This window comes from Triplophysa dalaica, chromosome 13 (assembly GCF_015846415.1).
Source record: "Triplophysa dalaica isolate WHDGS20190420 chromosome 13, ASM1584641v1, whole genome shotgun sequence".
In the NCBI taxonomy this organism is placed as follows: Eukaryota; Metazoa; Chordata; class Actinopteri; order Cypriniformes; family Nemacheilidae; genus Triplophysa; species Triplophysa dalaica.
Genome location: NC_079554.1, coordinates 18,292,360 through 18,316,397, shown reverse-complemented (window position 1 = coordinate 18,316,397; position 24,038 = coordinate 18,292,360). Strand labels below are relative to the sequence as shown.

General features: G+C 37.9%; 1 protein-coding gene across 3 annotated transcripts in view; it reads right to left on the bottom strand.

The window, feature by feature from the left end:
- Positions 1–24,038, bottom strand: part of rcan2 (regulator of calcineurin 2) — a 51,137-nt gene that overhangs the window by 12,215 nt on the left and 14,884 nt on the right. For 2 of the 3 annotated variants that reach the window (XM_056765266.1, XM_056765268.1), the window contains exons 3-4: positions 1,178–1,351; positions 737–908 (exon numbers count right to left, since the gene is read on the bottom strand). In XM_056765266.1, coding sequence (XP_056621244.1) covers positions 737–908; positions 1,178–1,351 — 346 coding nt within the window. Of the gene's footprint in view, positions 1–736; positions 909–1,177; positions 1,352–8,766; positions 9,042–24,038 lie in introns of those variants that run through there. The other variant, XM_056765269.1, reaches the window with a different exon arrangement.

Genomic DNA, 24,038 nt, shown 5'->3' with positions numbered 1-24,038 from the left:
GGGGGGTTTAACTGCGCAACAAACAGTGTACCAGCAGATTTGATCTAGCGCCGATCTTTTGGCAGCGCTCGAAACATGCCCCAAACTTCATAAATATACATTTGTTATCAGAAATAATTACTTTCTTATATTAGAAAACCGATTAGTCTTGAAACTCGTAACTTTCTCCATACTCAATTTTCTTTTTTCCTACTAATCCAGACCTGGAAAACAATCAAATTAATATCCATACTTTTCCAAAACACGTAGGAACCCTGAGCTTTTACTATCTGTATACATGTACACCGCGGGTCCCCTTGCAATGCTATGTTGTTTCTACGGTAGCCCTAAACGGACAAACGTTTCTACAGAGCGCGTTTCATAAATACAATTTCCTTCGGCAAAGAAGCAAAAGCGTAACGACATCTGGAGGGGTGGAGGGAGCCACTGGCTGCAATTGGCAACTTCACCACTAGATGCCGCCAAATTTCATACAATGGTGCTTTAATCGAGCTTGCAGCTATGTCTCATATTAAAATCTCTGACATGTGATTGCAGATGGGTTGCTGAGCAAATCTAAGCCTCTTGGAGATCAGTCATAAAACTATAAAGGAGACATGTAACATCATCTATGAAGCAGAGTTAAACTTACTTCTGTCTAAAAGAAACAACATTAAAGATGCATGAACCTTAGAGGGGAAAATGGTGCCACAAGATTTAGTTCTGACAGAATGTGATGTGATGAGCTGTGACTGACCGGGGCCGAGTTTGGCAACGGCGTAGAGCAGGTCGTAGTTAATAACCGGTGTTGCTTCATCAATCTGTTGCCAACCGACTGGAGGTGAGCCAGGAGGGGAGATGAGGAACTGTTTCGAAGGCTGGGGAGGAGCCAAGTGCAAATTGTCTCCATCGGACGTTGGGTTCTGCACCTGAGAGCAAAGAATGTGTTAGGATGCAGTTAAACAGACGCAGTTCTCCTTCCATACTGAATGAGAACACTTCAACTCATTTCTCAACCCTGGGTTCATGACCCTGTGTGAGGTCAACAAAGATACAGTATCTTTTTTACAATAATATTTTAAAATGTTAGAAATGATATAGCAGTATGTATGTATACACAGTTAAACATCTGCACACACCCCAAAATGTATGTCTGGTCAAATTGTTGCTGCACTTTTGGGAACTGAGCTTCTCTCACCTGGGCAAAATATAGTTTGAGTTTTTTCCCTCTGAAAGGCGTCTCATGCAGTTCTATTCTGGCGCTGGCTGCTGCTTTGGGGTTACTGAAGTTGATTCGTACACGTCGGAAGCTCTTAAACTGCTGGAACGTCACACCTTCATCGTACGCGAGAAAAAGCGCTTCGAACATTTCCTGTAAGACAAAAAGAGGAGAATTAACAAGGGACGAATATTCTGATTCTGTCCACAGGCAAATGTCAAGGCATGAATAATTCATATATCTTCAGAGAGGACAACGAAAGCCAAGCAAGCAATAAAAAACTCTTTACACTGAGCCAGAAACAAGCAAGGCCGGCACAGCGATATCAATCTTATCGAAAAACGATTGCCATTAGTGTCCACGTATCACTGGATGAACACTCATTGCATTGTTTTATGACACAGAAAGCTTTCTGGATTGGAAGGAAATCCTCAAAAGATATTCAGTCAGCTCAGCCAGAACTAGACCCCGCTGGACAAATGAATCTGTCATGACACTTCATATTTATTTCCTTAAATAAGGTTTGGAAAAAGACGCTTTGGGAAAAGGTATATTTTTTAGTTTCTGTAATGATACAATGAACAAATATTATGTTGGGCCCACAAATGTCGAATAAATCAAATTTAAGAAGATATTCTGAGAAATGTCTCAGTGGTTTTGTGTCCATACAATGGAAGTCAATGGGAGCCAATGTTGTTCGGTTACCAACGTTCTCCTAAATATTTTCTTTTGTGCAGTGCAAAAGAAAGTCTAACAGGTTCGGAAGGATGAAAGAATTTGCATTTCTGGGTGGACCCTCCCTTAAATAATGCTTGAGGAAACAACAAAATTGCACATCTCATGTTTAAAGTTTTCTTTAATAGCAAATATATAAATTTAAATGCCACTTAAAGTCTCTTTTACAGGAACCTTTGAAACAGGATTGCTGGAAAAAAAAACTTCAACCAATTACTACTTTGCAAAAAATAGCGTCATCAAATGTGCGCAGGCTATCACATTCCTGATTTGATTGTTCAACTTAGTGAGGTATTTAATGTGTTATTATAAGAGCCCTGTTTAAACTGCTAATGTCTCAGTGTTTTTAGCCCTTTAGAAGGCAAACTTTAAAAAGCCACTCGGATAAGACCAATGAATGCACCAAAAATTAGACCACAAAACGTCAAATTAAATTCCAATTAACTGCTAGTGAAACACTTCAACATGACAACAAATAATGTCAAACACACACATCCAGAACTTGCAGTTATGAGGTCTTAAACATTATGTGCAGAGACCGGACTTTCCTCTCGATACAAGTAGACACCAATAAAAATGATGTAATGGGATGATAACATAAAGTTATCACTTATGAAATTGTGACTGTGCTCTATAAGAATACCAGGACAGAGAGTGAGGACAAAAATATCTAAAGCTACAGAGACAGATTGATCACTGAGCCAGCTTTCCTCATCTGCGTCAATTCGCCAAACACCTTGTATCCTGTCACAACCTGTGAAAAACCTCCAGTATTCCTTCATCTCCGTTCCAGGAGAGACCGTCCCCGGAGATGACAGCTGTGGATGTGTCGTGTCAACTGCGTGTCAGGATGTGAGGTGTACATCAGCGGTGACAGCTGGCCCGTCTCTCAATGACTCCACAATAGTAGGTGATGCCAGTTGAGTCGATGAGAGTGTTGAGCGGCATATGTGCACAGAATCTATAATCTCCTTCATGACTCAGCGCTTCTATCCAACCTCCTTAAATAAAGCCAGTGCTAATAATATAACAGGTACGTGTTGGTGTGTGAAATGCTAAATCACCCCAAAGTAAAAATTGTGTGCGCAAGTTGCTGTTTCATCACTCAGTGACTTCAACTGTATCAAACAAGTAACATAATAACCAAACAATGTCTGAGAACCAACATTTCTGTCATAGTAGGAAAAATGGAAATGGTAGTCAAAGTTGCTCTAGAACTGTTTGATTTCTTAAAGTCTTGTACTATGGTAGTCAATGATGTCCCTGAAATGGCAGTGGCTAACATTTTTTGAAATATCTATCTTTGTGTTTATCAAAATTTGGGGTGAACTGTCCCTTTGAGTCTAAGATACAAATAAATAAGAGAATCAAGAGATTAATATACTGTAGCAGGATTATAGTACTTTGATTTCCATTGGGTTAAACTGAAAACCTTCCACAAACATTTTAATGCGGAGTCTTTGTGGCAGAAAGAAATGACATTCCTTTACAAATATGGGCAGGAGGAAGAGGATGTAGGGTTATATGGAGTGGAATAATTTGCCACTGGCTTTCTAAAAATATCTTATCGGAAAGGATCAACAACACTGCAAAGTGAAGAAATTGTGGAAGATATAAACATAGAGCGTAGACCATTTAGACCTTTTTATCAAATGGTTCCATAAAGAACCTCCAACATCTGAAGAACCTTTCTATTTCACAAAAGGTGTTTTTGTGGTGAAAGAAGGCTGTTCAGATTATAAAAGGTAAGAAAGAGATGGTTCTTTAAAGAGACATTGACTAAAATTGCTCTATTGCATTACTGGAACGAACCTAGGCACCTTGTAAATTTTATAAAGTTTGCCTTCCATGTACACTCTACAAAAAGGGGTGTTTCAAGATGCCATAGAACCTTCATTGTCTAAATGGTTCCATCAAGTGTAAAGAAAAGAGTGTAATGACTTTATGATATAAAGACTGTTATTGCACCAGAGGAACACTCATCTCATTCAGACTTTTTGTTTCTGCAGAATCCATTCAAGTGTTTACAAGTATTTTATATAAAGACAATTAAATGTAACCTAAATCTTGAAAATCATAAAGACATGACAAAAAACCTGATACTTGAGAATCAATCACATTTTAGTCAAGACAATGTCATGATGATTATCGACCTCTGACTACTGTACACTAAGTCTTTATTTAGATGTTCACCAAAACATAAAAAAAATGAAAAGACATAAAATCCAAAGTAAAACGTCAGATTTGACAAGCCAAGTCGAAGCTGTAAGAATGAAGTACAGTGTTTTCAATATGCCATACCACCTAAAGAAGAACCAAATGAACGAAACCTTAGTATAAATCAAAGAAATTTCATTTTTCTTCAAACTATGATCAATCATTTCAAGAAAATGTATATTTTAAGGGAAAAATGTGAAGGTACATTAAAGGTGATTCTTTTTAAATCATTTGTTTTGGATGCTGAGCTAAAGACAAGCAGCCGTGTCAGTGTATAAACAACCTGTGCTGACGTCCGGGCTGCATGATCTCAATCCACTAAAGGAGTGGTTCTCAACCTTTTCATGCTCGCCCCTCCCTGTTAACCCATTTAAAGAACTGCCCCCCCCCCAAACTCTATATTGAGAATAGATAAGATATTGTGTAAAATAAGTTAGATACAGTTTATATATAGAGAGAAGCAAAAAATACCTGTATATGACAGATTGATTGATTGGCCATTATTCAAAAAGGATGAACGGTACGCGTTTCATTGATTTTAACACGAGACAGAGTTTGTTCCCAGTTTATAATACAGACGTGGTGTGGTGTCATCATTTGCCTGATGAAAATAGCGCTTTGCATATTTAACTTTCAACAGCTTTAAACAGCCGTCCAAGTTCAGAAATATATGAAAAGGGAGTTCATTTACACGCCACTCCCTTCACGTGCACTCTGAACTCATCGGAAGAGACAGCGAGAGACTTGCACTTATACTGAAATTACAGTCTGAAAGACAAACATACTTTTATAATCTATCTGTTTCTTAAATGATGTAGGCTAGAGGTAATGCTCTGCAGATTTTAGCGCGGCCTAAAATTGCACTGCACAGGACACAGAATGCAGCGCAGCTTCAGACGGAATATTGCCCTCCTTCAATTTGCAATCGCGTTCCTCCGTGCATTCGTAATTGAGGTCCAATGATTGGGGTTTCGGGGAACTGTCGCAGCCCATCTGCAGTATACCTCTGAGCACCCCTAAAGCATATAAATTACTGCACCACGACACACTCACTTACCAGCTTTCTGCCTGACAGAAAATCCATCAATGATAGGAAGCTATAGGCCTATATAACACACATTAGCTCTATGACACTACAACCCCCTCCCCAAAATTCGATCTTCAGAAATCGAGATGCTACCGTTTCAGTCTTCTTCGAGGGCAGTGTGCTATGCATGTGGGCATTAAAGCAATTACAACTGTTCCCCGGCCAAGCCTTGTATTTACTGACTTAGTGGCATAAAACCATTCTTAACAGGGGGTGGAAGAAGGGAAAACACAAACTGAGCCTAACCTTAACATTCATCTCGAAATGAATGTCAAATTTAACAGTCCTCAGCGTTTAATCGAGACCAGACCCTGTTTGTCGGGAGATGAATTAGCCTCACATGGTGGAGGAGGGAAATGGTGAGCTTTTTTAAAACAGTCTCCCTCTGCAAGAAAAAAAAAACACTATTTATCTTTAGCAGATCCCAGCCAGAGTCTCCCCAGGCTCCTTTTTTTGTGTTCAACTTTAACCTTGGCTAAATATAACTCGTGCAACTATAAAACAGCACAATGCTTCTCTTAGGAACACAGTTCAAGACGGCAGAGATGAGTCATAGTTAGGATCATATTTTCATACCATTCGAGACAAGCTATCAGATATTCAGAACATCTGAAAATAAATATTACAACGGAAATGTTACAGGGGAGTATAACAGTACGTCCTAACCAGGCGTGTTGCCATAAAAGCTATCTCCTCCACTAAATCTGAGTTGTGACAACAACTATGACAATCGATGACAGAAGATTCAAAGGTATGGAGACAATGTTTCCTGAAAATACAAAGTTCAGAAATAAAGACTGTAAATGATACAATTAATGATAGGTAGAATGTGATTAGAGATGTTTAGGATTTCTTTTGAAAATCTACAAGAAATTCATGACATTTCTAGGGTCTGTTTTTTTAAAGTTCCGACCCAGGAAATAAAAATGAAAAAGCAGTACGATCTTTGCAGTCTCAAGTCAAGAATGCATACAATCAAAATTACGTTTGGCACGAAAAAAGAAAATAATCTCATTTTGCAACAAAACAATGTTCCCAAGATTATATCTATTTCAAGAGTCCTCCATACAAGCAAAGGACAATCTGCAATATTGACAGCTCCCTCTCCGGAAAAGTACTGATAATATTTGGATGACTATACAGTGAACCGATATGACAGGAAATGGAGCCCGGGCTGCAGTGGCTGAGATGCCCGTGCTGTTATTAGAGGAAGCAGGTCACCTACATGGCACCCAGAAAAAATACAAGTGACCTTCTGACTTGCAATGTTCCCGGCGAGGAGCAAATAAATGTGATGAGTCCAAAAGACCCGCTGTTCTTCCTGCAATTACTCAGCATTAGGAAGCTCAGCTCCAGTCATGGCACAGGCTGGGAAACATGTCTCAGAAACTTGAGAGACAGGACAAGAAACAGGACAAGAAGGGTTTAAAAACATGTTCTTAATTTGGCGAATAGTAGTGATGTCTTTTGGAAAGATTCGGAGGTAGTATACATACCTGCCTAGCATTTATATTTATGCATTTGGCAGATGCTGTTATCCAAAGCAATTCTCCAACTTAGCTAAAGGAACATTAACTTTAAACAACAGAAGCTTTCACTTCACAATTCAACAAAATCTCAATCATTATAACCAAGCTCCATTCTGCATTACTTCATGCTGAAAAACACATTACACAAGTTAAACGCATGTTTACCTTTGTAAATTCTTCCATGATGAAACAAAAATTCTCTTCTATTTTTGGATAGATGGGTCTTTGGAATGGTCTTTACGAACATTCTTCACATGCTTCATAAAAGTCATCACAGTCGCTATGCTGTCAGGCCACAGAGATACGCAAAAGACCTCTCTGACCCTGGTAGCCACGCAGGTATTATACAACATTTCACCGATTCCAGACCAGCTTCGGTGGACCATTAAAGCTTGAAGATAAACACCTATCCAAATAAAGGATGTGAAATCAATAATGACCCTGGAGGTCTGACAGGGTGTGCGATGGGGAAGATGAGTGCATTGCAGGCTTCAAAAAAAGATGGTCCGAGGGGCAGAAGAATGACGCACTGGAGATGAAGTGATTTTTTCGTAATGAATGGGTTGTGGTGGGATTGAGAGAGCTGTCAAAACAATGGTGTGAGTCATTGCATACCTGCCCGCAGAAAAATAACTCTGAGTGCAATATAACCAGCGGGTTTTAAGAAAACAATTCAACAGAAAATCATTTAAAGAGGTTTACAAGAAAAATCACTCGAAAGGCAAGAGATGGAACGCTCTCTGTTATTATAGGACTAATAGTCCACAGGTTTTTCTGTTTGTTGTCTGTATCTGAGATCCCACAGGAGTGCTTATTACTGTAAAATATCAATGATCATTTCTTATAGACAACAGTGATATTACACAGAGAACAAGAGACTTTTGGATGAAGTTGTATGGGTTTTTCTCCAGGGAGACTATGGTGACCTCACATGTGTCTCGGAGAAGATTCAGAATGAATGAACTTTTAATAAACTCTCCTCAGATTTAATTAAATGATTCCAACGCAAACTCATTTCCATCTCTCAGATTTTCAGAATTATGATTATCTTTGCTGTCCTTTTGAAACCTCGTACATCAAATTCGCTGTGTTTCGGGAAATGGAAATAAACACTGTACTTTTTAAAAGACTGAATACTGTGTTGTCAACGTTGACAAGCACTTTTTGAAACTTTATATTGATTAGATATTTGCAAAACCCAGTGACAAATATAAAGGGTGACTAATAATAGTGATTTATGGCAAACAAAAATCACGAAATATGGAGACACGATGTTTCAGAAGGACACCAGCGATATCCACTTTAACATTTCAGACATGTAGCTTAAATCTCCATTAATTCTCCAGAGCTATGAAAGAGCAGCGTCTGGGAACTAAACATTTCGGTGACACTTCACAATAAGGTGCTATTAGTTAATATTAGTAAATGCATTAGCAAACAAGACAATTAGTTTTCGGCATTTATTAATTCTAAATGTTCATGTCAATATAGTTATTCATCTTAGTTCATGTTGCATTAACTAATGTTAACATTGACAACGTCTAATACTGTATTAGTAAAGGCTGAAATAAACCTAAATTAATATTAATAAATCCTGTTGAAGTATTGTTCACTGTAAGATCATCTTAGCTAATGCATTAACTAATTGTTAACAAATAGCACCTTTTTGAAAAGTGTTACCAACATTTCCTCCTAAAAGAAAGACCATCTATTTAAAATTCACACCAATTTTCCAAGTTCTCCACTGACTAAAAACATCATACCCTGTGTACTTCCCCTTTCGAAAATACTACCACAGTAGTGCAGCGCTACTCTGCTAAGTGTACATTTCCCCCACACAAGTCTAAACATTACAACCCTTTTTTATTTGTACTTCAAAATGATGAATGACGCTGTGACACAATCTAAATGTCTCTCTAAATCAGCTGCGCTAACACTCATCCACGCTAACTCCAAACACGCATGTAGCCCCGCAGTCACGCTCAAAGTTCCTGCCCTACCTTGACCTCCTGACTGGTGAACACTTCCATGTCCACCGCGCAGGCGATGAAGGTGGAGATATTACAGTCCACGCTTCTGGAGGGCATGCTGGGCTCACTCAGCGTTAAGAGGTGTCCGGCCCCTGACAGAGAGTGTGTGTGGAGCGTGTCTGAACGCACGCAAGCCTCTGTGTTTGGATGTGCTGGTGTTCTGGTCTGGAGAGCTTGCTGTAACTCGGCGTGTGTGTGAGAGTGTGCGCTCTGAAAGCGAGCGAGCGGGCGGGCAGCAGGCGAAGCGCGAGCCCCTCCACTACCTTGCTCTGTGTGATGACATCACTGCCTCTTTTATGAATGCTCGCTTGCACTTGGACATGCCAGAGCTGCGTTTATTTATTCATCCATTATCTCCTGTTCCTCTCACCTCCTTGCTCTGTTGTTGCTTAAGACGCTTGCTCTTTTGGAGAGTCATTATTTTGTTTGACACAAAGACATACATTTACATTACTGTATGTGTTGTCAGGAAATTAAACCCATGACCTTGGAATCTCTGGCACAGTTCTAACACAGTTTAACTGCCGGGAGTATATACAATAAGAGTTTATTGTTATTTTTGTCCCTTCTATTTTTGGCAAAATATTAGTGGCAAGACTGGCTGGAGGCTTACAAAACACAGGACAGCAGAATGACTCAGCACTGCAGATTTATATTCGGAGGCGTCATATAAGGGAACGAAAGCAGGAGGTCTGATGAAGATGGACAGCAATAGAGAAAGAAATTTGGTTTATGCACCCATGCATGACCGAAGTACTATTAATAGCTCTTAATGACATCATTTAGCAACAAACAAAAATCTAAGTTTAGTAAGCTCTTTTTGTTAATGATGCGAGATCTTGACTTTATTAATGTTTGACAAACTCTATGAGCAAATGACTATTAGAATACAAAACACTGTTTAGTCACCACCAAATTACTCCATAAGTGAGTAAATTAAACTATGCAAGGTTGTTTAAACCCATTGTTAGGTCAATATAAACCATTTTCTAGGTTAATTTAAAGGTCCAGTGTATGAAATTTAGCGGCATCTAGCAGTGAGGTTGTGAATTGCAACCAACTGCTCACTTCCCCTTCCTTTCGAAGTACTATGGCGGCTGACACAGAACTAAGATGTTGTCATGTTTTCGCCTAATGTTTTTACTAAAGCAGTTTGTCCATTTAGGGCAGGGGTAGTTAACCGCTTCAAAACATTTCAAATAAGTGGAGAGACTTTAAGAACGGTGTGCTTTCAGAAATGCACGTCCTGAGACGCCACATATTTGAAAGTCCAAAACGCTACATTCAATAGGCTACAAAAGAAATTCCTGCGGCTCATATAAAGCGATTTGATCGGTTTGCCCAAGAAACGTTATTGTAAATGTTATAATCGGCAATCCACAGACGTATGCAATAGGTCACGTTCCAAAACGGGGGTCTTTTGAAATTCAAAGTAACTGCAGGAAGGGTACACTACATGAACGATGTCTCAGATAAGGGAAAACTGTGTTGGTTTTATTACTGCATTCATTATGTATGATTTAAACGACAAAATTTATGAAAATTAGCTGTTCGTCTCCCTCTTGAACTCGCACTACAAAGGATCTGCCCTTCTTAGTGCGCGGGGCACATGTATGCGTCTGGAATTCACCCGAAGATGTGATAAAAGCATTTAGTTTTTTGCACAAATCAATTTATTTGCATTATAAGACGCCGGTTATAAAGGGGCAGGGATTACTTTTGTGCCGAATGTACAGTATTAGCGTTTTTGACTTTCATCGATTTGACTTTGATTAATTCAACCAAATTTCTTCATAATTATGCCACCCACATTTTGGATGGACTGGGGGTGAGTAAATGTACAGGAATTTTATTTTTTGTAAACTAACGCATCAAGGAATATAAAATAAAATGAAAAATACAATATCCGTTTTAATTAAATAGCATAAAAAGGCACAAATGCTAGATGGAATATTTGTATGCATGTTTTCATACATGACCTAAAAGTAACAGCTACAAAAACAGCATGAAAGGAACAAAATGCCATAAATAACAAAAATACAATGACACGAGGATATGGTAAAAAACTGGCCCACATCCTATTTATACTTTAGCAATCCGGTCCTCAAAGAAAAGTAGGTGAAGACATGGTTTAGGGCTACTGTAGAAACAACATGACAAATTCCATGCTTGTGGTGTATGTAGTTAGAAAAATTTCATTCTATGGTAATAAAAACACGATGCTTCATTTTGTAATGTCTTTATACACATCTAGACATAGTTGTGCATATTATATTGCCTTTCTGTCTATAGATCCTCTAAAAAATTAGACATTGAACCTTTAACCCAACTGCCGGGTCTGTTCTTTTTTGGAATGGTTTCCTTACACTCTTATTTTGAGCCCAGTGGTGGGTCAAAAAGGGACAGACCCATAAATTAACCAAGAAATGTCCAATATTGATCCAACATTGTGTTGAAACAACCTAGCATTTGTCCATTTTTAACCCAACTCTTAAGGTTGTCTCTTTTTCACCCAACCAAGGGTTAAAAGTAACCCAACATTTTTAGAATGTATGCAGTGATTTTGCTGGCTAAATCAATAAAAGTGCAATTCAAAACGTATGCTTCTATTTTGCAATATCGGTTTGAACAAACATTTCAGGTTACTTTACATATCAGTAAAGTGAAACTGATATTTCTTTCAAAATATTACCTGACATTTCAACTTTCAACTGAAAATCATATTGAAGTGAGGAGACAGTTTTGAACACTGATTTTTTATGTTCTTAATGACAGATTTGATTTTTAAACAGAAAAAGATTGCAGCTTTAATAAACATTGCATTACATCTTAATTGTTAATAAATCAATCAAATAAAATCTACTTTTAACATATTTTTACTAGCAGAAGTATATTTGTTACGGTCCATGAACAATCTTGAACCTCCAAATTCACTGTTTTCCAGGAAATTAACAGTAGATGTCTTTACATTTAGTGTATCGACACACTAACTATACTACCCATAATCCTTTGCACCCGTTCATCATCATGATTACATCCGCACCTGATTGTCATTCTGTTGTATAATTTAACGTCATAAAAATGTTTGACCACAGAATATCTCAATCATGTGTTGGATAGTCATGTTATAAAGCAATCTTAATCTGGGTGAGAAGGGAAAAATATAGATGTGGAGCAAATGAGCTCTCTGTACCGAAAGGTCAGTCTCTGTTCTAAATGAACCATGCTAAAAGACTCCAGCAGACAGTTGAATCATCACATTGTCTGCACTCGTGTCTCCAGAAGATCATGTTTACCTTTCCAGCACTCTCAGAGCGCTGATAGAAGGGAACTGTGAGAGTATGTAACATTGTCCTTTCTCAATGTGAGCGCTGGTTTTATCTGAGCGAGTCAATAAACCGCCTGCTTAAATGACTTTGGCACCAAGACAACCTTGAGAGGGGAAGTGGTCTCACTACACGACACCTGGCACAGAAACGGCTATATGGATGTGCTAATCTAAGCAGGCTTCATTGTAATGGATGGATATGAGGCTGCTGGTATATTGGGCTCTCTGATAATGACTGCGTCAATGACATAATGGGCCCTGAGGATGTACAGCAAAAAACTTAAAATCCTATAGAGAATATCCAATTCCTACAATTTTCACATATCTGCATTGTTCCAGAGGAGTAGAGACAAGAAAAAATGAAATTGTAAAATACACTGAATATATGGTATTAAATTACATGGTATTACTGCAATTTTTATAAGATGTAGTTAGCGTTACTAACTCTAAAGAAAAAAAGAAAGAAAAAAAAAGATTTTCGAGCAGAAGTTTTTCCAAGCTAAATTAAAGGGAAACGTAATTCAACTAAAAATTCAAAAATATTTCATCATTAACCGTACTCACCCTCATTAAATTTAAAACCCATATAATTTATGCCCCCCTTTGACTTTTATTTACTGTACGTTTTGAACCACAAATGATGTATTGTTTTTTTCAATTAAGTATCCTTATCAGCATTACACACACAATCCAGCAAGATACAACAATTGGCAAAGCATATAGTCAGTATTATATGGAAGAAAAACTATAGGAACAATCGAAAATTGAACACAAATGCTCTAATGGTCACTTTGAGGGTAAGTCCATCCCGAAATCAAAATTGTGTGAATTTTTTTTACTCACCCACATGACGTTAAACATGTTTTGAGACCTCCTGCCGTCTTCGGAACTCACTTGAAGATATTTAGGTGACATCCGAGAGATTTCCAGGCCTCCTTATAGACATAATGGTTATAGTTGTTGTCAAGGTCCAGAAATGTACAAAAGACATGGTCAAATTGGTCCATCCGCTCATAGTGGCTCAACTGAATTTTTTTGAAGTGACGAGAATTCTTTATTTGCGAAAAACCAAAATAACGACAAAAAGCGTTCTTGTCGCTTCCAAAATTTTTATCGAACCACTATGGACCAAATTTAACGACTATAACCGTTATGTCTATGAGGAGGCCTGGAAATCTCTCGGAAGTCACCTAACTATCTTTATTTGTGCTCCGAAGATGCCCGGAAGTCTCAAAACATGTTAAACGTCATGTAGGTGAGTAAACAAATCACACAAATTGGATTTTGGGATGAAATTACCCATTAAAGTTTAAAGGGACAGCTCACCCAAAAATAAAAATTCTGTAATCATTTACTGACCCTCAAGTTTTCCAAATCTGTATACATTTCTTTGTTCTAATAAACAAAATGCTTGTTACCAAACAGTTCTTAGCCACCACTACAGTAGGAACATTTTCAAGGTGTGCCCCGGAACTGTTTGCTTTTCTACATTCTTCAAAATATCTTCTTTTGAGTTTAACAGAACAAAGAAATAGGGAATGTAAAAAGCAATTTTTCTTTGTTCATCAGATTAAAGACATTTACACGAAGATATCATTTTCATATTTCGGTGAACTGTTCCTTTAAGTGAAATAAAATGCAATAATATGTTCTAATGTTGTTTTTATTAAATGTTAGCGAACAATGTCTTAGGTCTCCCTCTAACGTAAAATAATATTTCCCCAGACTCAACGCTTTCAATTAGAGGAAACAGTGCATTCAGTTTTTAAAGGTTAAAACTTAAGTTCATGCTCTTTAAAGAAAAATGGAAAACCTAGTTACATTATAAAAATAACTCATGAAAAAGAGGATGTGGATAATGAAACAGCACATTGCGTAAAAGACGTGACACAGGTCGACACTCAGAATTACCGGCAGACTGTGTCATCATCTAGCTCCAGAATATATAATAAACTAATGCCACATCAGGTGAATCAACTGACCTCGGGCAGGTCTAAAGAACTGTGTTCCATTACACAAACAGATCATGACATAAAAAATATGCAGTCATGCCTATGTCATCCATCCTATTTATTCTCTCTCTTGCTGTCTCTCGCAGATTGAGTGCTGTCTCAAGGGTTGGTGACACTCCACAAGTGTAGCATAACAACAGTGGCCGTGTTCAGGGGAATATAAACCAATCTATCTGGGCTTTGTTATGGAAATGCAGTAATCTGTCACTCCATCAGCACTGAGCACAGCCTGCAATAAATCCACACAGGGAGAGTCAGCTCTCACACACGAAAACACATTACACAAACAAACAAACAGACAGACGGGAAGAGAAAAGCAATGAGGTGTGCCACAGACATGTTCTAAGGAAAAAATTAAATCTCTAGATGGGTTTTTTAAGATAGCATGCAATTATAAAGCATTTACTTTCATTATAGGTTCCTGGTTTTATTGAACACTTTAAAAGGTATTAATTCGTCACTGCATATTATTTTAATAAGGTCATGTTACCCATGACCTAACATGGCTGGTGTCAATGACATTCTCCTTTTGTGGTGCAAGACTAAATAAATAATGACCATCATTTTCACTAACCTGGTCTCTTAAAGGGGTCATATGGCATGAATACGTGTTTCTATGTATCTTTGGTGTGTTATGAGTTGCACATGCATGTATTAGAGTGAGAAGATTGCAAAAATTAAAGTGTAGGAAAAAAGATGCTTTCTATCTAAAAGCGAATGCTAACCCAGCCTGAAACGCCTCGTGTAACCACACCCCTGAAATCTATGTCAGTTCGGGGAATAATTTGACTAAGACCGCCAAAATGTATACTCAAGAAAGGTGGACGTAACTGTCGGTTCAATTCCTTTGGAACCTGATGTTCCAAATATGGTAAGAAACATTCGATTTCCGTCACACGCTTGCAACGTTCGACCACTCACAAAGCTCCTGTTAACTGTAGCACACCTCGCTTTTCAGAGTGATGAGTTTAGTAAAAATCTGAACATTTCAGAGAGGCGGGGCAAAGAGGAGATACAAACATGAAGCGTTTTTTTAACCTTAAATCGTGTATACACATTGCATTACATCTAAAACAAGGGGTAATATTCGTTTAGCCGTGTCATATGACACCTTTAAAAAATTCAATTTTAAAGGTCCAATGTGTGATTGCTTGTAGGATTCCAATGCAATATGCTGTACATGTTATATACATAACTTTGTCTTCAAAGGTGTATAAAGACCTTCCATAAAGAAGTGTCATGTTTTTATTATCTTAGAATGAGCTGTTTCTACATTTACATTTACTCATTTGGCAGACGCTTTTATCCGAAGCGACTTACATTGCATTATCCTATACATTTCATACATAGGTATTTGCAATCCCCTGGGATCGAACCCACAACCTTGTGTTGTTAACGCAATGCTCTTACCACTGAGCTACAGGAAAGCTACCTGCATACACCGCGGGTCCCCTAGCATGGAATACTCCATGTGATTTCTACAGTAGCCCTAAATGGACAAACTGCTGTGCAGAGTGAGTTTTTTTAAATAAATGATCTCCTCCGGCAAAGATGCCAAAACGTGATATCATCTTGGTTCTGTGTCAGCCACCGAAGTGCTTCGAAAAGGTTGGGTGGAGTGAGCCGTTGGTTGCAATTCGCATCCTAGCCACTAGATGATGCTACATTTTTATACACTGGACCTTTAATACTGACAAATAAACACATTCACACGCACATTCATACTCAATTTCTGTTCACGGTTATTATCAGATCTACCTGGAGCAATATCAGGTGTCCAGATGTCCTTTATTTCCTCTCTGGAAATATTTAATTTGATGAGGCCGATAACGTTCTGCAGGTCGCGGGTGCAAAGAACAGATGATTAGCTGAACTGAAACCACCTGAATATACTTTACAGCAGACTCCTGCGTGTGTTTAAACAAATGGAGAAAGCTAATAGAGCCACTGGCTATTTAGATGAAGGGTGAATGATACTGGTCTTGAAACGTCTATTTGGAAAGACGGTCCCACTTACAGTTATGATGTCATTCCAAGGGAATGTAAAGGTGAGAGATAATCCCTGAATATAAGAGGACCATATCACACCTAGTCCTATTATGCAAACCATGCAAATGATAAAAATAGTAGGCAGTATCCTCTATATTTAAGTACGCTGGTTTAACATTACAAACACAAATAAAAGACAGGAATAAATGGAAACACAAAGACACACATGAGCGTGGAATAAAAAAGAGAAATGAAACAGAGACAAACACACAATGAGAATGCGAGACGGAGCAAATAGCGCAGAACACTGATTAATGGCACTGCTCATGAAAGGCTTGTATTGACGTCAGACACACAATAGACGGAGGAGAGAGAGGAAGAGAGAGAGACTTTCGCTCTATGTTGCACGCAATATTCAGGGAATATGGACACGTAATTTAATACGAGCACACAATGAAACATTCTATCACATTCTGAGCACTTTGAATGCAGAATAAATGTACCTTTGATGAGCACTCGGCAAGATTCTTTTAAACTTAAATCACTGTTGAATTGCTTTATAAGACTGAGTCATGAACTAAAGGTTAGTATAAATTGCGACTTTACTCTGAGCCTTATGGTTAGCATACACCTCAAGGACGTTTAGCTGTGGTGCTAATATGGACAGTGTTGGTTCGAGTTGGAATTTTTGAAATTAATTTAGCTAAAAATCTTTGGCCTTATCAGTTTTGCAGACGCAAAAAGGTTTTTAAATTACTTATTTGGAGGGGTTGTCGTCCTAAAGCAACAAAGGAATGTGTATCTTGATAAAGGACACAATTTACATTAGCTCTCCAGTTTCTCAAGATAGTAAGAATTGAACCTGCAAATACAGTCGTTTTCTCACCTATATTTATACATTTATTAAATGTTTAAGTTAAGTAAGGACTAAACCTGTCATATACATTAATAATCACTATATACAGTACAAGAAACAGATGCAAATTATTTATATCTCAAGATATTTAAGAGCAAATATAATTTCTACTGTTGTAGTAATATTTCATGTTAAACATATGACATGCTTAAAACACAAACTCAAGGTCAATCCACATGTTCAAGGTCTACCTACTCTAGCAACAGAGGCAGACTGTTACCTTGGTGACATTAGTGTACCAGCAGGGGGACGTGGGGGGTGTTATCCGCAGAGACTAAAAAATATCTCTGTGAAAATCTCTGTCAAACCCATCCCTTTAGGATTAGGGCCAATTTCAAAGAGATTAAGGACAATTTCGATTGGATTAAGTGCATTTCATATTGGATTTGAGTTGACCCAGGAAGAATTTATGGCTGGGATTATATAGAGAGAAAATCAGGTTGAGAACATACATGTGCGGCCGGGAGAAATTCAAACCAGCCAACACATGTGATCGACTAAAGAAAAGCTGTATCAGTCCCATTCAAAATGAGAGATCTGGGGTATTCAGGAGAAGAGTGATACATTTATTTAATATGCTTTTAATGAACATGTGTAATACTACATGGGAGTCCAATTTAAATCCAGTTGGTTCTTGGGAAAACATCTAACACAATATAATTATCTACTTGTGATTTATGTTACTTACAAAAACATTCATTTTGGTACAATGGATGCTCTTTGCGCTTGTAATGATGCATCCTACCAGAAGGTACCAACTGGACAACGACTGCGATATATGTCGTAAAATAAGTTTTAAGCAAGACCTAAAAAAAAGAGAAAAGAGAGAGATAATCATCCGACAAGGGACCTTAATATTTTGTGAGGAAACCTTCATTTAATTACATTATTTAGAATCACAAAACCGTGATTCCAGATTGATCCAGAATCAGACGGCTAAAATACCCACAAAATGTATTTTTAAATAAACTGTTTCTGTATGCATAAATGTAAATTATTATACATAGAAGCATGTATTTTGTTAAAAGCCACAATAACGATTTTTGAACATGCCTTCAATTCCATGCATAATCTCAACATTTGATAAACCAACGATGGCTTCACCAGAAATGTACTGTTATGGTTCTTAAAGAACCCTTAAGGCCAAGAGGCTAGCTTGATCAAATGTCTGACATTTAGCTAACATGTATACAGCACTTCCAATTCAGACAGTGATACTGCTATCATACCCCCATTCCAAATTCAGCGTGAGATTAAAGGCAGCTCAGATTGCTGTAGTACTTAATGACTCCCCAATGTATACATAAAATGAGGATTCTTGACGATGCATGACTGCTTTAATCAAATGCAACTTAACAAACACTGTTGCACAAGCTCTGTGTGACGTTCCACGAATGACGTGAAACGCGTTTATTCAATTGCCTTGTAATCTAAACGCATAAATCATGGGAAGTGTTTTGTCTGTGAGGCAAATGGACACTGAGAAACAGCCAACATCTATAAACACATTTGGGGCTGATGTGGTCAGCGCACATAAGAGATGCACAGGGTTCAATTCACGTTCACGACGCAGGTGCCTGTAACTTGTGCTCTGTTGTATATTTTGATTCAATTTGGTAACGCATTGCTCGGCACGTACAAAAGCACACACATACACTACCGATAATGCCAGGAAAAGGCCTGTTGACACAAATGATCCCTATCTGCAAGCAAAGCACAAACAGCTGCACCTGATACACAACAACTCACTCTCTTAACACACCGTTTCAGATAAACACACTTCCGCTCGCAAGCACACCCCGACGTGCATCTACTCACTCCACTGAAACTGTGTGACAGCCTGGGGAACTGCATTAGAAACTAAAGGGTCGGTGGGCGGTGGTGACGCCAGATGCCCGTGCATGAGTCACAGCGGTTTTAATCAATGCTTTGCACCAGTCGAGCAGAAGACGGCCAGTCGGTCACTGTGTATCCATCCATTACAAGAATCTTGACCGTCATACATGATGTCAGAAAGATCACTTCAATTACAATTTATTGGTCAGATAACAGACTTTGATATTATCTGAAACTGACTAAATTGCACTTTAAATACAGGGTCATGGAATTGATTCGCTGGGAACATAATACTGCATACTTGTACAGCACAACCTCAAAGGAATTTGTCAAGAAGTTTATGAAATTTTTGTTTTAAATGTTGATTAAACGTTCAAAAATTTTGCCTCCAAAGGTTGTCTTTACATTGGTTGGTGTCAAATTACATCAAACTGATATCAAACTGTTTCATAGAAGCACGTGAAATTAACTTTCGGTCTGTGTTTGGTTGTAATATAACAATATATTTTATTTATATTAATCTATATTAATTCAGATTAATTTGACATTTTATAACAGCTACGGGGTTTTAGCAACACCCTTAGCTATTATAAAATGCACTGTAACCAACAGTTTCTTGGGGCCGTTATATATCGGTGGTATTTTATAACGGTTTAGAACTCCGCTCAGCCAATCAGAAACAAGGACCAGACCTGACCGTTTTATAAGAACATTTTTGGTATATTAATTGTATTAAATTAAATCTTCTCATCAGTTATTGATTTTTTTCGAACCGGATGTTCAGTTTGGGTAACATAACATCTGTATTTCTCGCTGAAACCGTCTATAAACACGACAATACAATACATTCATTACACAAATACACAACAACTTGTGTGCATCTGACACCTCCACTAAATCATTAGTATAAGCTTTTGCAGCAAATAACAAGACACTGATTTTTATGTACTTGCTAAATAAAAAACTTGAATTAAATAACTGATTCTGATTCTCAACCAAAAAAGTTCAGACTTCATAAGGTAATTTTTACCAAATGCTGAGGAGGAAATCATTATGTAAGTTTATTAGCGGCGATACACTGTACAACTTTGCTGTAGTTTTGCAGCAGCTTTGCAAGTAACTTACTGTAGATTTAATTTACAATTTTGTACATAAATGTACCCAGTTGTTATATTTTCTTTCATTAAACAAGACTAAATATCTCAGATTACTTTTCTTCTTTAAATTCCCACTGAAATTAAAAATGACCATTCTTATTTTTTGTCATGAAATGTTGCAGCGTTTATTGTAAATAGCTTATCAATGTAGGTCAACTTCCGGTTTGCAACTTCCGGTGTACGAAGACTTTTAATATTTTTATGAGAAAATAAAACAAAAATGCTTGAGAGGAATGTCATGTAATGCATTTTAATTTTGATTAAAGTAAAGTTTACCTCAAATGAAAAACAGTACCAATAGGAAAATATTAAGACGTAATCAGTTACTGGCGAGTTTTACAGTGTACAATTCACTTAATATTTCAAAACATGCATCCAGTCAACTTAAACGCAGTCTGTGATTCTTCAGTCCTATGATTTCCTTACTGACAACAGTGGAAAATGAATGCACTTGTTGCATTTGCATGGAAATGAGAAGGAAGATCTGGCAGAACTTTGCCCCAGAGTGTTTATTTGTCTGGACCTGTGACAGCGAATTCAATCTCATCAGAACTACTTTAACAACTCATCACGTCTGCTTATTTGAACAGAAAATGAGCGTTATGCTTTATCAAATAAACCCGTTCCAGTTCTCAGCTCCAGACTGTGGAACAGGTCTCTGGCAATACTGAGTGGTCCTCCATGTCTATCGCAGATGTAAATATAGAACGTCTGGAAGACTTGGATCAACGGAAAAGAAAAGGATGGAAGCCTTCTGTAGGAAACAATAAACACACAAAAAACCCTTTACATTAATATCTCAATTGTTTCTCCTACACATCACTGAGATAATTCTTTATGAGATTTACTCATGGTCCAATTCATGTATAACCAAGATAAAAATCCAGTATAACACGTCTTTAACTCTTGACATAGATTAAAAATATAAGTCTCAGGAAAGGTTATAAGTTAGTGTGAAATGTCCATTAATGGCACCGGTCCTCTTTCGATCAAGACCCTGATGCTGCCCTAATGCAGAGATCTGAGATCTGAACGTGCTGTGGTTCCGTAAAGACAGAGATTAACAAAACCCATACATCATTATCAGAGGATAATCCTCCACCCCTGAGCCCGGGCTTTCTGCTGTCTTATTGTTTGAAATAGTTCTTTCATTTCATGTTAGAGCGAGTTACATTTAGATATCTGTACCAGAGCACTTGGACCGACAGTTCTGGTATTAACAAACCCGACTGATCGTATTATCAGTGGATTTGAGGAGAGTATTTTGAATTTTTTCCCAAAGGTGAGACCTGGTCTGAGTAAAAATAGAAAACTTTAAAATTGACCTGTGTTTAACGTGTACACATGCGCGTTTGCTTGGATAACGCAAAGGGAACGTGTGTGCAAGAAGAGATTATGAAAGAAAGACCAGCTTTGATACACAGGGCTCACAATGACTCTGATTTATGATCTGCTGTCGTGCTCATTCTTAAAAAAACGATTAACCTCTGTCTGGGTCTGTTTGCCAGGAATTTGCCAATTACAGAGAGGAAAGAGCATACAATAGGGCTTTGCAACACCGCTCTCTTGGTTGCCTTCTCTCTGTCATGTTTAAAATGCTCTTTCAGGGGTTTACTGAGGTATATTATTTTATTGGCTTATACAGCTGAGGTCAATAGACGTTAATACACTATTGAGGAAAAGCAAGCTTAAAGTTAAACAGGAGAAACTTGTACAAGATAAGAACGACAGCTTTGCTGTTAAACGGCACGTTAAGACTGAATAAACTTAGTCCCTGGATCAGATATCAAAAGTTGGGCTATACTGTAAAAAAGCAACTCATTACTGTGGGTAACACCGCTAAAAATTGAAAAGGGGAAATTTAAAGAGTAACTATTAAAATGTCCTTAAAATTATATTTCATGCAGTGTGTAATGTTGCTGTGTGTGTACGCAAGTAGTCTGCCAAGTTGTAAAGCCGAAAGGGAACGAATAACAAAGGAAAAAAGAGACTCTGAATCACGCGAACGAGTGGTCTGTCGTTCTAATTTCTGTTTCGAGTCAGATTTGGGTCACTGCGTGTAATGCCCGCCTACGTTCCATTTGCGACACTGCACACGGTAGACCAATCACAGCAGACTAGACCATCTGACCAATCAGATCAAAGAAGGCTGACAGAAAAGAAGGGATTGGACAGAGACACAATCTAGAGACACCAAATGAGATTCACGATCTCTGAGAATACCTCACGTATTTATCTGGTTCAACTAATATTTTCCAATGGTCTTTTCGATAAATTACAGAGGAGGGACCTCATTCTATTTGCTTGCAAACGTAAACCATCTTTTTCAATCCATTCAAGGAAGGATGCGCAATAATACTGTGAACGATTCCTCTGAAACATTTCGTAGAGTCAGCAACGAGAGATAATATCAAGTTCTCTGGAAAGAAACAAACTTCAACTCATCAAGTCTGCCATCTAGTGCTGCTTCTACGCTAACAAAAAGTGGGAGACTTAAATTAAAATAAAGTTTAAAATCCCATATTGATCCTATATTAATCTTTCTAATAAGTAGGCTTGTTTAATTTTATAGAAAAAGCCATTAAAGGTGAAATGTGTCATTTCTGTTCCAACAAATGGAACTGCAGAAACCTTGCATGTTTCCAAACATTCCTCATCTGCTATTGGTCGACCAAATACAGTAGATAGTCCCGCCTAAAAGTAACGTCATTGGTTGAGATGATGTTGGCGAGGTAGGGATGCATACATGGCAAGTGTTTTTTGGTGGGAAATCATCCATGAATGGATCATTTAAAGTCCACATTAAACCAGAATATTTTACACATTTTAAAGTTGAATATTTTATATATATTATACTATTTTATACTATATTCCCTTTCAAATATAGTTTAAGGAATCGATAAACAAGAATACAAATTATTTCATCATTTACTCACCCTCGTGTCATTAAAACCTGAATGATTTTATTTCTTCTAAGGAACACAAAATATGTTTTTTAAAGAATGTTGATAACCAAACAACATTGACTCCCGTTGACTTCCATTGTACGGACACAAAACCATTTCTCAAAATATCTTCTTTGTGTTCCACAAAAGAAAGTGTCATATACAGGTTCTGAATGACATGAAGGTAAATAAATGATGACATAATCTGAATTATTAATCTTAACTTTATAGATGCAGCTTTATATGAGGTTTTACTATGGCCACAGAGAATTTGTTGCAGACAAGGAGCCTCAAGTGCAATAATATGAACTCTTCTCCATGCACCCCTGTGCCTGTTCCCAGCTGCCTGGCAACCCTGTGCTCGCTCACCCCTTAGTCATACAAAAGCACGGTGCCACCAGCACTGCTCTTGTCAATGCCAGCATATGGAGCAGCGCCTGAAGCCCCCTGAGGGTTTTCTGTGCCCTGAGCCCATCTATTTCTCTACATGACTCCTGAATGCCAGTGTGAATGTCAGGGATCAGCGTGCTGCTGGATACGAGTGACAGTGAGCTCAGAGAGCAATGCCTGAAGCAGGTCTGAGTTCAGTTTTTGCTTTGGGCAATCCAAACAGCAGCTGTGTTTTTAGGAGAGCACCAGAGTGGAGGTCACGGGAAGTACAGTTCGAAAAGAAATAGTTTTGAAGTTGAGCTCCTGTTGGATGTGAATTGGTCTTCTCTCCATAACTTGGCAGTACAGCAGCTGAACAGTGCGGACATAAATAGTCTGTAACAGTTTACTCAAGTCTGTTTGCAGTATTCATTCGTAACATCCACTAACTGTATTGTGTTCTAAAGTAATGAAAACAAGAAGAAATTGCGTTTTTTAGTTAAACCACAAAAGGTTAGTGATTATACAGACAAGAGATGACAAACAAAGAATAAAACCTTTAAGCTATAACTTTTTTAGTGAACATCGGGGGTTTAAAAAAGATGTCACATAAAGCCCTATTCAAAACTCAGAACTGCTTTCGATCTATAGAGAAAATACAAACTAGGACACTGAAGCAACTGTCAGAAT